This window comes from Hyposmocoma kahamanoa, unplaced genomic scaffold (genome assembly GCF_003589595.1).
Source record: "Hyposmocoma kahamanoa isolate Upper Pololo Valley unplaced genomic scaffold, ASM358959v1 79, whole genome shotgun sequence".
Classification (NCBI taxonomy): domain Eukaryota; kingdom Metazoa; phylum Arthropoda; class Insecta; order Lepidoptera; family Cosmopterigidae; genus Hyposmocoma; species Hyposmocoma kahamanoa.
The window spans coordinates 10,126,884-10,141,916 of record NW_020653993.1 but is presented as its reverse complement, the minus strand read 5'-3'; the positions used below and the strand labels follow the sequence as shown (position 1 = coordinate 10,141,916).

The 15,033-nt window shown below is 36.2% G+C and overlaps 1 protein-coding gene across 1 annotated transcript in view; it reads right to left on the bottom strand.

Moving 5' to 3' along the window:
- Nucleotides 1-7,837: 7,837 nt before the first annotated feature.
- The window catches only part of LOC113233621 (tubulin-specific chaperone E), a 13,035-nt gene continuing 5,839 nt past the window's right edge, over nucleotides 7,838-15,033 (bottom strand). Inside the window, exons 4-7 of the mRNA XM_026468776.1 lie at nucleotides 12,828-13,245; nucleotides 11,412-11,543; nucleotides 9,342-9,498; nucleotides 7,838-8,674 (exon numbers count right to left, since the gene is read on the bottom strand). Coding sequence (XP_026324561.1) covers nucleotides 8,358-8,674; nucleotides 9,342-9,498; nucleotides 11,412-11,543; nucleotides 12,828-13,245 — 1,024 coding nt within the window. The 3' untranslated portion in view covers nucleotides 7,838-8,357. The remainder of the gene's footprint in view (nucleotides 8,675-9,341; nucleotides 9,499-11,411; nucleotides 11,544-12,827; nucleotides 13,246-15,033) is intronic.

The following is a 15,033-nucleotide window of genomic DNA, read 5'->3' as shown; positions in this document are numbered from 1 at the left end:
TAAAAACACAAACAAGAGACATATTATACAGATTTTTTTCTTAATTAAATATAGATAATGAAATCCACATGTTCTTGTTAAAATTTATATGAATAAAAATTTATTTCGATAGTAGTAAGCCAACGTCAAAATAAGAACAAAGAAGGCAATAACGCAAATAGAACGTCTTAACAATCACAATTCAAACACTAGGTAAAATTTTAGCTTCTTTCACAATTTACCGATAAAACTGTCCTACATGACTATTTAAAATTTTATGAAAACTGTCTGGGCCTTTTGGAAGGAAAGGTGTCGTTTTTATTATGACTTTCAATTATTTTGTGAAATCTAGTTTAAAGTGGAATAGGATAGTGCTATTGTGCCTTAATCGAAGATTAAAACGCGAAATTATACGAATCTCGAAGTAAAATACCCGTATCGGCCCGTTCTAAGGAATCCCGAGTCAATCCAAGCACGCCGCCTCAAATTGCCTATCCTCTTCGTGGCGGCCATATTTACAGAAACGTAATTAAACCAAGACATGGCTCAAAGGACTTGTATCCCAGCCAAAATTATTTAAAAAAAAATACTGACAACCCGCAAATGTCATTTTACTCCGTTTTCAAAAAAGACAGACTATAAATATTTCTTTTTAAAGCGGTTACACACGGCTATCTAAGCAGCTATACAATCGCTATGCAAACGCGGTGCACATTTTTAATCAAGCAACCACCTATTAAAAGCAAGTATCGCGATGGAATCGCGCGTTTGTATCGCTAAAAGTCGCCCGCGCCGTGTGTAACCATTCTTAAAAACGAAATTTTTCAATATGGTCTAAATTGGTAACTTTTTTTAAGGGGACCAATATTCATTGTCCACTTTACTGAGATATTTTTCTCGGTAGCAGATATCTTCGGATATCATTTCTAGATAATAAAACTGCTGCCATATTAGAAATATAGAAATAATTTAGCAATAACACGCAATTAGGTTTCTATTTATAATGCAGTTACACGAGCTCCGACTGCCAAAAAGCAGTTAAAATGCAGTCCGCACAACTGCACGCCAACTATGATAGCAGTCTGCAGTTGTGGTTTTGATAGGATGTTGTTGGTGTTCTATTAATTACAACATTTCTTGGCATATTTTATAACCAGAGTAGGCAGGATATACATAGGCAGTGTATATTTACCTCAGCTTCAAACAAGTAATACACATAAAGTGAATAATACCTCCATCTGAAAGCCCCGAATTATTGTATTGTATTTTGTTTTATACTTTTGATGTTTAAGGGTGCGTTTCCATTATGTCGTAGCATTTTGTTTATCGTCAGACGACTGTCCAAATGAACGTCCACGACAGTCGCGATGATGGACGTTTATTTTATCATCGAGTGACTGTCGTGTCTATTCCCATTAGAGCGTGACGACAATTTATCGATTCACGGCAAGCCGCCTTGTCGTTTGCACGACAGAATCGTTTGAAGCTGCGATTATCTATCGTCACATTTTAATCGTGACGTTTTATTTATCGCCGGACGACTGTCGTTCTAGCTCTTCCCATTATCATGACAGTCTGTCGTCGTAACGTCAAAAAAGTCTTGAACGACAGTTAATCGTGTTTTACTTTATGTGAACAACTTCATTTAAATATACAAGTCACGACACTTTAAACTGCACGACTATCTGTCATCACGACACAATGGGAACACACCCTAAGTTTTCCTGCGGTAGTGTATTTAGAGCTAAAAATTTGTGATTGTAAATAAAAAATATAACTATTTCGTTTTGATGTTTTGTCTTTTACTTTTAATTATTCCGGGATTTCAGTGAGAGGTAAACACTCTGTCAATTCTGTTTATAACTGGTACTTCGTCTTTGAACTTGTAAAACTCACCAAACAATACTTACTTGTAAAAATTAGTTCGATTGTTAACATCGAGCATATAACCAGAAATGAAAACGAAATCCATCCCTGGCAATTCATCAGACAAATGCGCCTTATGTCACTTTTAAATATCAACTCTCGTTTGCGCTGAAATCACAAATTAGAAAACTGAAATTGTACAGCGCCAACGACTGACCTGTGTGTACGTATCCGTATTTTCCGAAAATATTCCGTATTTATTGTAATAATAATATATCTCTAACAATGGGGGGCTGTTCCGTTCGGTGGTGTGGGAAAAACAGCAAAACATCTAATTACAAAACAAACGGAATCACATTTCATCGGTATTTAAATATGTAATTTTCGTCCATTATAGCAACGCTCAAGTTAAACTGGTCGATTTGAAGTGTAACAATTGACGACACCCGTTAATTGTTTCAAATTCGGACTGGCCAATCGAAGTGCAGTTGTCACCGTAAAGAATTTTGGCAGAATAACTTCTCTATTTTTAGTTATATACTCGATGGCATATAGACAACAGTTGTCAATTGTGAAACACTCACGCCGACTGCATCTGGGACTGCTATCCGACTGCATTCAAACATATTTTGTAGTTTAAATGCTGCTCGTGCGACTGTGCACTTACACTTGCATTCAAGTAGAATTTAATTAAGTAACTTTATGATAAAGCAGACAAATTAGTTTTGAGCCGTGGCCATGTTGTCGAATTTTCAAGAACTAATTTCTCCGTCGACTCTAGTGATAAAATTTCGCTGTCCAAAACTAATTTGTATTTTTTTTACATACACGCAGTTTCTTGTATTCAAGAAAGATTTTAGATTATAAATAGTTATAGACATTTTAATTACACAGAGTTTTTTGTAAAATACTAACTACCTTGCAGGATTATATTACTAACATCATAAACAACAACTTTTGTTCCACGACTTTTAATAATTCATCAAATTTTACTTTTCGTTTAAAAATATAAATATTTAAATAGATCGCTTTAAACAGCGATAACTTTGTTCGGTAACAAAAGAAAGCGCTAGCGTAAGGCTCAATATATATTGCGGCGGAAGGGAATGGAAGCGATTTTTCGTTACAATATTGTATATAGCGTAATTAACTTTATGGTCAGTACAAACTATATACGAGCCAAAAATCACGTCGGCGAGGCCTGGCTAATCCGCGGGAAGTGGCGCGAAGGCAAACGCAGTGTAGCGTCAGACGTCGACGAAATACTACAGCCTCAAGGCGCAGTCGCGAGCTTTCTCGCGAATGCTAAAGCAGCCCAGCGATGGCGTGTAGCGACGCGAAATTGAGGCTTCCGTTCCGCCGCAATGTAAATTAAACTTAAATACCCGTCTGATGCAAAACGCAGGACGGGGGCGAAGGTCGTCAGGCAGATCGCATGCACGTTTGAACTTACTGCCAAATAGTCTTCGAAAAAGTATCAGATATTACAACAAAAACTTACAACTTTATTTTTGGCAAATTTATGTTTTCTAACACTTTAGTGTTCGGTTGTTTATGATACTAGTACAGTCCTGAGACGTTGTTAACAATTTACAAATAGTCTTGTGTTGATGTATTTAACCAAATTGTTAAAGTGTAACCTGTTAATCCATCAATCCAATTGAGATGTGTACATAGAGAACGAATTTTCCGTCCATGTTCGCTTTATAAATTTTATATCGTTACATGTAACTAAACCAGCAAAGCATTTCCATTCTTTTGCATAATAGGTTTAACCCACAATTATATTACAAAAATGTAACTAATTAGAAAAGAAGAAACAATTACACTAATTTAGTTTTGTATTTTGTGTACGGCAAAGCATCTATAAAAATAAAATGATTATTATAAAAAGTTCGTTTTATTTTCTATAGATTATGAGGCTTTCGTAGTTATTCACTAAATACTTATCACTAATTACAGGTTGCTTACCACGGTATGAGTTCATTATGATTACCCGATATTTCGGAACGGGTACATGCTCCATGAGCACACCCCGGACACTCCATACGGTCGAAAGTTATTTATCTACTACTACTACATGCAGCAAGGCGCTATCTGCACACATAGAGCGGCAACATAGCGAAAATTCTTAACCGAAACTGTCTTATATTTACATATAATAAATTTATCTAAATATGAATTACAAAATAAAATCAACACATATCTACTAACACTAAGCTATGACAACACAGAGAAATTAATTGAAATCATAAATTAAACTAAACATACACACACACACGACACACTCACTCACACACACACACACACACACACACACACACACACACACACTCATGCGTATCTTCTCTACAAGTTCTACATATTACCGAACAATAAATGTAATTAACTGAATCTGAGTTGGGAGGCCTGGAAACCTAAAATACAAATCATAGATTTTGTTTAGGCTCCAGCTTTCCACAAATGTAATTTGTTTTGAAATTGTCACCTTAGATTTATTATCTCTTTTTAAGTAATATTTGTGGAAGGAGAAATAAACGATTTTTTTTAATTTTTTTTTTTATATTTAATTCTATTAAAAGAATCCTAATACTACACATGTTCATTAGGTATTTATATCGATATAATATTATATTTTTCATTAATTCACTAACTAGAATAACATGAAAAAATATATTAATAGCACTTAAAATATTATATTTTGTACAGGTTTTGAATAAGGTAACCAAGGTATCTGAAATTGCGTGTCCAAGTTTATCGTTACCTAGTTAATAATTAGGTATATTCACTACGTAATATTTATCGGTAATACAAATTGAAAATTCGAGAACCTTTGTCAACTAACTCACGAAGTTATGGCGTCTCATTATATTGATATAATAAATTTGTATTATTATACATTACTTTGCACTAAATAAACGAAGAAAAACATCTGAATGAGTCTCGGACATGAGTTTTTGTCATCTTTCGGAAAACGAAAGAAACTGCTCTCTTTATCCCGTTTAGATACGCAGCACAATTCACGACCATTATAAATAGTAACTTATAATGATGTTATATATTAACGTACAAGTTTCGTGATGAATAAATGAAAAATATGTTCAAATATCAAAGCTGTCTTGATGCGAAAACGGCTCGCTGACATCCTTGTTGTTGTTCAGTCAATGTGCGTGCAATGGGGCAATGGGGCGTGGTGTGCTATCGAAATCTAGGGAGGAGAGTGTCCATTCTCTTGCTTTTTGTTCTCTGCCATGAGCCAAGTTAAGCTAAGTTACCTCGTGCAACTACGTACGCAAAGCTAAGGCCGCCTTCCCACTATGTCGTAACGTTTTATTTATCGCTGGACTATTATCGCGTCCAGCCTGTTCCCATATCAGGACTATATGTCGTCACAGCACGTCGAGGACGTTTATTTTATCGTTGGCCGACTGTCGTGTCTAGCTGTTACCACTAGATCGTGACGACACTTTATCGGTTGCCGCCTTGTCTGTCGTCACATTTTCACCGTGACGTTTTATTTATCGTGTGACGACTGTCGTTCTAGTTCTTCGCGTTGTCACGACAATATGTCGTCGTTGTCAAGTTAAAAAAGTCGTGAACGACAGTTAATCGTGTTGTTCACAAACAACTTCATTTAAATATAAAAGTCACGACACTTTATACTGCACGGCTACCTGCCGTCACGACATAATAGGAACGCGCCCTAAGTTATCTATCTTCGTTCGCGGTGTGGCTTGCGCTTCACATAATGACGGTTTACCTGCGTATTTGTCTATTTGATGTGCGTCGAGAAACCAACCAGCGCGCGGTACCGGGAGTTTGGTGTTTACTGTATTTGTCGAATAGGCAAACAAGACAAATACTTTATCATATGGCGATTGATTGCCAAATATACAAATAGCCATGTGAAGTGCCACAGATTGATCGAAATGAGGAATCGTCTGTATATAAGTAATGAGTGCCTTTTTTTTTATATGTAATAGACACACGCTTGGCCGCAATCTCACCTGATGTTAAGCGACGATGTGACCGACGATGGGAAGCGTTTGCCTAAAAAATGCCTACTCACTCTAGCCTTGAATAGCCCCAAATTGTACTTTTCGGGAAATACAGATAGTAGAGCATTCCATTCCTTTGCCGTACGCATCAGAAAGGAGAAAGCAAAGCGCTTAGTGCGAATAGGTGGAATATCAACGACATAAGAGTAAAATGCTCCGGACCCTCAGTCGACCGAAGGAGATGTATCCGATAGAAAACCGATAAGCGGGCTACTTTTCTGCGATGGTCGAGATTTTGTAGCTTCGACTCCACAAGAGAATTGTTGTTAATAAGTCTCTTTGCTCTTCGCTCCACCGAGTCCAAGGCAGCTAACTGGGAATGGGCAGAGCCGTCCCAAAGGTGGCAGCAGTACTCCATACACGATCGAACTTGTGCTTTATACAGATTTAAAAGCTGTTCAGGTGTGAAGTACCGCCTTACCTTGTAAAGTACGCCTAGTTTTCTGGCAGTAGTTTTTGCCAAGCACTCGACTTACTTACTACTACAACGATTAAGGTAGCTGGCCTTGCTGCCCCATCTCAAATTTATACCTGTATAGTTAAGAAACGTCACTTGAAGCTTCTCAGCATGCTGATTTTGATTTTTAATCTAAATGGAACCGTCGGGTAAGTGTTGAAATCAGAAGTGTTTCCGAGCGAGATGATGAACCTGATTCCTCTCTGTCTTTCTAATTTGTGAGTTAAATCAACTGTTGTTCCGATTTGAAATGTCAAAGTTTCCGATCGGCCAGTCGTGAATCGCAATTATGCGCCTCGACTCGGAAAAGACGCAGTTTCCGATCGGGAGAAGCAATCAAAATCAAGCTGCAGATCTCCTGCCCGTTCATGGAACGCTTTTTTTTCTTTTAAGTACAGACAGTACTTTGGATCATAATAAAACAAACATATAAAAATACATAATGGACATTTATTTCGTGGAGAATAAGATCCGCAATAATAAATACAGGTACAATTTCGACGTAGTGTTATTTACAAAGCAAACTTCCTCACAAATAACATTTTTTTAAATGCCGCCAAATATATTAGGTTATGTCACAACCCGCCTAACGCCATTTTTGATTAGGGCCGTTTATAAACTACGTGATTAAAAAAAAATTACACGTCAATGGTACACGCCCGTGCAAGATTGCACTGTAGAATCTAAAATCGATATTTCCGTTGTAAAATACAAACTGTAAAGTTTAAAAAGCGAGAGAAAAACAATAATATATCGTTTGTACCTCTCATACCTTTTTATTTTTGCAACTATTTTTATGTAAGCCAAACTTGAAATATTAATCCAACTACACTCGTGGACACATTTAGAGGTACGCTAAAAAAAGTTCAATAATGATTACGTTCACTGGCCACAAATACCACAATATTTAATTTAAAAAAAAATTCTTTTAATTTCGATTGAACGTTCTGGTATGTGACCAGTGGTTCAAAGAAAATTGATATAATAATTCAACCTTTTTTTAGCGTTTCTATCATTGACTTACAATTATATGGACGTCGGGTCCGCGCTAAAAAGTGTCCGCACTTGTAAGGCGCTAAAATCGTATATAGAGCGCCAAACTCCGCTTTAGTCTTAATTTGTTCGACTGATAGCGCGATACTGCGATGACATTACAATTTAAATTTCGAATAGGTTGACTTGGGACATTTTTTTCGTGGTTTTTGTATTAGACCCGTCGTCCATTTATTTGTAAGTCAATGGTTCCTATATATTGATTAAAATCATGATATTTTACTACTATGTCATTGAATTATTTTTTGTAAAATTACTCCACTATAATATGGAATCATAATTAAAACGTCCAAATTGTAAACAAAGAGCAAAAAAAAAAAATACATTTCAAATGGTACTTTCCTATAGAGTTCTTAGGTTTTCGCGATTGTTACACATAGGAAATGAAATGAAATTAAAATTGCAGAAAATGAGAACCTCCTCTTTTTCCAATTTCAATAAAAGGTTTAGCACACCTGCATTCACACTTCTACAATGACATTTCTTTGTTTACATTTTGGACGTCAAAGTTTTGATTCATACTACAGTTCGTTGGAACAATTAATATAAATAAACATTCCTTCGGTCTGACAGGTCTCGAAACCGCGTCTCTATGCCAATTTAGAGCCACCGTTCTTCCAATATAATGTCCATGAGTACACATTAATATTTTTTTAGGTTTAACGCTGTAACATTTTACAACCTTTCCTTCCCGAAGTACCGATATTATGCTCATGACAAATGCATGGCATATATAAATTCATTCATAATTATTATATAAATAACGTTTTTAGTGCATTTATATACATTTTTATTAGGACTTACTGCCTTTTTTTCTATTGATTTTTTCCTTTGATAGATTATTTTACTTACACTCGGACATCGTTATTTATTCCAACAGTAACGCATAGTTTACAAACAGCCCCTTGGGTTGCCATATTATATTGCACAATAAAAATCACAGTTTATCTGAATTTGACAAGGATGGTACTACCATTTTTGACTGAAAAGAACGCTAGATCCTTCATCATGTTGTCTAAAACATGAGTTGCACCATTCATTTGCTCATCAACCAAGTGTAAAGTTGGCTGACCAATGTGACCAGGTTTTGAGAACAATTTCTGCGCAAGTGTGACGAGTTTCTGGACTGCCATATTTTTTGGGAATTTCTTCTTTACCGATTTGCCGTTCTCGTCGTATAGTTTCACTTCTATTAGTTGTGATGTTAGTGTGGTGCTTTTAGGTTGTTTTACAAGGAGGCTGTCTTCTGGTATGCCGTACTCTGTAATGTAAATATAATAAATAATCAATATTTGACATTTTATTAACATAAATTGATTGGCGCTCCATTACGTTGGGTTGAAAAAGGTTCATCAAAAACTTTTTTATGGAGTAACACGCTTTATGGTGCATAGTTTTAACAAAGACTGGGTTTAAATAAAACCGAAAAAGTTATTATTTCAAACGCCATTGTGACGCTGCAGCTCGCTTCTAAATATTATACGAGCGCAGTTGCAGCGCCACTTTTGCAGACTAGATTATTGTATGAAAACTAGTTGTGGCGTATAGGTAAGTTTAGGCGTCCATAGACTCGTGTATTATTTCCTTGTAAGGTATGTATGCTCTTTGCGGATTTTTGTTAATAACTGGTTAAATCAGATGCAAGACTAAAAACTTTTGACTAATAAAAATTGTAGATAATTATCGAGTTCTTAGGTTTTCGCAATTGTTACGCATAGGAAATGAAACTATTTTTCCGGATTTAAATCGCGTATATTTGTTTTTTCAAAATCAACCGTGACCACGGGACCTGTAAAGGGCCCGAAACGTTGGTTTGTTTGAATCCGGAAAAATAGTTACATTTCCTATTGTAAATAATTATTTCGTTGTAAATATTTTTTGAAATATCATTGTTTTTTTCGTTATTAAGAAAATTACAGAATACTCACTGTTGACAAGTTGATCAAACCGACAATGCTCTGTGTCGAACTTGAGTTTCTTCATCATATCGTTCTGCGCTTCTTTCCACTCGGCACCGTAACGTTTCAAGTAGTCGTATTCGGCACCGCGACGAAGATCTCGAGTTATTATTGAGCCGTTTAGTTCCTGAAAAAATAGAAATGGATCTTAATGATTTTTTTTTCTAACCACCATAGACTTAGAGAGGGTGTCAATTATTCAGAGGGTTTTATATTGGTTTTTAGTCCTGAAAACTTTACTTATCACGTCGATTGCCAGAAAAAAATATTCATGTAATTATTAATACAAAAATCGAACACTTAAGGAGAAATTCCTTCGATCCGGCCGGATTCGAACCGACACGTCTTCTAGTATACCGTGCCAGACGCTATGCCAACTAAGCTACGGAACGAACTAGCGGACCTCACGAATTTTTCTATGTGCTTGTTGTCGGGTTGTTGTATTTGGTTTTCAACGACTTTTTAGCCGTAGCGCCATCTATGAGAAAATGTATGAAAGTATTTCATCACCCAGTTAGGTGACTTTACAGCTACCAGCCCTGGCTAGAGATGTCGCTAGTAACAGTAATTAAGTTTGTATTGCATTGATATTGTATTAATAATTATAACATACTAGTGGAGTAATTCACAAAATTGAATATTAATTTAATACAAATTTAATATTTATGCATTTCAATCGTTTACGCTCTACAACAAAATCACGAACCAAATTCTGAAGTTTTCGCGAGATTTTTTTTCGAACCACAGACACAACAAACGCAACATAAGCCCACGATTAGAGGTCTTTGGCAATCATAAACGTCTTTCGGACGACTTAAAAGTGCTAGCTACATCGCGTCACTAAAATAGTCCACACACAATCGCATTAACGTAAAAAAATAAAAGTAAAAATAATATGGCGCCACCGTCTATGCGGAAAAGGCACGGAACTAAAACCGAGCGTAGTCTTAGAACACCAAATGGTCCACACACACAGAGAGAGAGACACACAGAGGCACACATAGGCCCACAGAGGCACACAGAGATACAAGAGTTTCCGCAGCGCAGTCAGCTCTGTGAAACTGTAGGTTTATTTACTTTGATGAATTATTATAATTTTAAATTATAATTATCTTTTTGGTTTTTGTGTTTTACATTTTAATTCAATATAGATAATCAAATTCGCCAATTCTTGCGATAAATATTCTATCGACTATCGACTGAATATTGGTCGCGTGATAAGTATTTAGGGAATAAAGTATGTCGAAATTGCCAAGTTTACAGGGGAGCGTTTTAAAGTTTTAAATTCACTGACATAAGCATATCACGTGACTAGCATTTCTCAGTTTTATTCGGCAATGTACGTTACTCACATAGAGCATTATAAAATCCTAGATATCGGTTAGATGAACAACCACAATTTATTTTATACTGTCACCCGACCCGCCCAGTCTCACTTTAGTTTATTCGCTTGTTGACGCCTATCCGCGTTAGTAGGGGTCGAAATAGCCGAATTTGTTTCATTTGAATCATCCTCGACCCATTATTCACCCAATTACTGAGCACAAGTTCATTCGAATTACACACACTGTATTTAAACCCATGTTTATGAAAAATACAAAGAGGAGACAAATTTGAAAGTTTTTAATTTTAATTCAATATAGATAATTCAAATCCGGCTATTTATGTTAAAATGTATATGAATGAAAATAGATCTCGATACTAGTAGGCCTACTGTTCAAATAAGAATAACGAAGGCAATAACGCAATTAGTAATCATTAGAACGCCGTAACATTCACAATTTTGTCATTAAAATTTTTGGGAAAATTTTATCTTCTTTCACAATCTATCGATAAAACTATCGACAACAACTACATAACTATTTAAAATTTTATGAAAACTGGCAACCCTACAAATATCGTTCTACTCCGTCTTCAAAAAGGACAGACTGCAGAAAGAATATTGTCAGAGCGTAGGAAGTGGAATAAAGTCTGCCTAACCAAGTGGGAGACAGACGTGAGTAAGTGTCTTATCTAGTATAGCGTAGATAATTTTTTCACCTGCAAAGTGTCAATTTTCGCAATAATAAGTTGCGAACCAGTATCGTAGTCCTCAGTGTTCTGAATAGGGTTTTTTAGGAAATAGAGTTTCTTCAATCTTTTCAGCTTCCCCAGTTCACTTACAGATTGCCACTGGAAATCAACAAAGGTAATGTATGAATATGGATTATACTTAAGATAGTACTTTGGTTTTACCGCTAGAAAGCGTTGACCGTTTTTTGAATCGATTCAGAAGTCGCAGTGTTATAGAGCACTGGCGAGGCACTGTCCATATAGCTCGATTCCCACAGGCTTGCCTAAAATTTTCTTTTACCAGTTACCAGTGGCAGCGCGCATGCCCCACCACTTAAAAAACATTTATTCAAAATATTCACTATTAAACGCGTAATAACTTGTCCCGATGCATCTCAACCAATCAGCGCGAGGTAAGCCGGCGGATCGGCGAGTTCTATTTCATTCATGAAATCTAAAGAAATGGCGGCCTTAAAGCCGGAATCGTTCGAGTTATTGTCGAATAGCGTTCACTTAAATTTAAACCTTATTCTTGTAATAATGTAACAAAATTATTATAATAGCAAATTAATGCAAAATATGGTTAATTTCTATTTTGTAAATCTTAACGATAAATAGTGTTACATGTATGTATCTCTATTTGATTGGGTGTTTCTTTTTAATAGGCCTAGGTAAAGAATGTATGCAGAAGGTCATGGTAATTCGTAGGTAATTAAAGAAGCAACATTTAGCAATGATGAGTTTGTTTACAAACTTTCGTATCGCGACGGGGAGATTGAAATGTAAAATAACTTTAAAAGCTACGGTTATTTTACGTGTAGAATAAGTTAACTTGTGAAATGAAGGGAACTAGCATCTTGTGTGCTAATAAGTGTTGCATTTAGGTGTCGCCAAGGCACCATTTTAACGGGAATATAATTTTTTGTTAAATTAAGTAAGTGTTGTTTTTTCTTCCAAAACTAAAAGCTTCGGCTTTACCAAGGAAAATATCCACGCCTCGCCATTGACATGCATATCAACAGATGGCGCTGTAAATAAGTTATAAATTAACGCTTGTTAATATGGGTAGATGGAGCTAATCCTAAATAAAGGAATAAGCTCCATCTAGTCGCTTTATTTGTTATTACTAGAAATTACAGTAGCTTTGCGAAAATGCAGCTCTTCAATGTACAACAAATTAATTTCAAAAATAGCTATTTGGCACTTGTTGCGACATCTGGTGCGCAAATAGGTACTAAATAGCCGGCCACGCAGTCTAGTATCGCGATTACCCGACCTCTACAGTTATTGATCCATGTTTCAAGTAAATATTAAATAATTTTATAGAAATTTGTAGTCAGATTATTACAATGTTATCAAAATTGCAATTTAAAAAAAGATTCAATTAAATTTTAATATACTTACATCATTTATCCTGTTCCGATTCAAAAACAAAACTTCTAAATTTTCAAAAACTTCCACTTTGTCTTCCGGGCTATCGTTAAACCTTATCTCCTCAATAAAACAATCGTTCAAACTTAACACTTTTAAATCTTTCAAGGAGCCCAACTTCAAAACATCATACCATGAGTCTATAGGATTCCCATCCAAGCGTAAGATAGTCAAAGAATTTAATGTACGTGTAAAATCTGATACAGAAATTTTCCTTATACGGTTGAAGGCTGCAATAAGTTCGTTTATATTGGGCCAGAGGTACGATAGGGTCATGACGTCGGACCATTCATAGTCACAAACGGAGATGTTGATTTTTTTCAGGTTGGCAAAATTTATTGAGAGCTGGGTTAAAGTTTCTTTGGGCATGTCTATTGCCATGCGATTTTTGCTGTAAAACAAAATAAGTCTTTTTTAATACAGTTGCTCAAAACGTGGTATTTTTCGTACTACAAATCGTGCCTTTTTTTTTTTATTTTACTGTTGTTTCAAGTCTCAAACATAGAACTAAAGAGAAATATGCTTTGTGACGTAAGTCATTCGTCATTAAAACTTATATACACTTACAAACATCTTATTTGTTTAAATTGCACAGGTGTTTTATAAAACAACGGGTTACATTTAAAAATACCATAATATTTTCTACAAAGATGGCTGATTGAGTATTAACAATGACCGGAGGTGAGTATTACGCGAGACGCGAAAATATACTGTTTTATTTTACTTTCAATGTAGTTTCTTCGCTACAATGTATTAAAAAACGTCGTTTGATGTACGGATTTGTCATTTTCGCTTGTCTCGAGTCGTGAAGAAAAGAGAGAGAAGCCTCGAGACTCGTGAATGACTAACTTTCCGCACTTGTATCAAAAATAACTATTTTAGAAGCATCCTTAATGGTTGATTTACATGTATTAAGTGACAGTCTTTAAGTAAGTTTTAACTTAATTTTAAGAAGTCTAACATTTACAAGTTTCCAGGGAAGTACTGCAACCTTACTTGTTTCTGCCGCCAAGCAGTAACGTGAGCATCCCCGCGCTCCGGTTTTGAAGGGTGCTGGTGTAATTACAGGCATATGAGACTTTTCAACTTATGTCTCAGGGTGATGGGCACAGTGACAGTGCTCCTCAGATCTTTGCGATTTAAAGCTCTGAGTGGCACTGCAACTGTTATGGACAGACGTGTCGCTTACCAATAGACACACGATTTGTTCGTCCCATCCCTTAGTACCGTTAAAAAAAAAGCTATAAGTACTTTGACATTTTGCAAACAAAACGTTAGTTCACCAAATTCTTCAAGTTTCAAGCCACATCTACCGGGGAATGTGCAAGGTGCCGCTGGGTCGGTCACTTTGTCAAAAAATTAATTTGATTCTCGTTTTTTTGTCTACTTCTCCATCGTTAAATTACTTAACAGCTGTCAAGTGATTGTTTACTCGCATATAGTTAATTATTTTATCACTTAATACGTGTAAACCAGCCATAATACTGAAACTGCTAAGTTGATAACCCAGACAGTTATCATTTAGTATTGTGAAATAAATACTCTGGCTTTGTAGTGTTACCCCCTTGAGTTGTCAAAACGACAAAAATTTGACAGATAATGTTTCTACTGTTACAATAATTATTAGAAAACAATATTTTAAATGGCAACACTATCCAAAGTTTGACTGATTAATTAGTAGAAACAGTAACATTGTGACCAGGCGAAAGCCTTAAATCCTTTCTGCACCGCGAGCATTCGCTTGTATAACGTTCAAAAGCGAGCACTGCAGGCGGTGAGGAAGGAGAGTCGAGCATGCGTTGCGCAACACTTATAACATTCAGTAGCCTCCTTCGCCGAGAACGTTCGCCTGTAATATAACAATCTGTTAACATTGTAACTCTACCAGATACAGTGGAAATGTTTTCAAGTCTTTACGTAAGTTAGGTGCCTGTGAGTGCCCGCGAATACCTTTGAATGCCCACGAGTGCCTTTGTGTACTAGCGAGTGCCTTTGAGCGACATTGAGTGCATTGGAGTGCCTTTGAGTGCTGGCACTGGCACTCGCTGGCACTCACTAGCACACAAAGGCACTCGCGGACTCTCAAAGACACTTAAAGGCACAGCTGGCACTCGCTGGCAGTCAAAGGCATACGCGGGCACTCATAGGCACTCGCGGGCACTCATAGGCACTCGCGGGC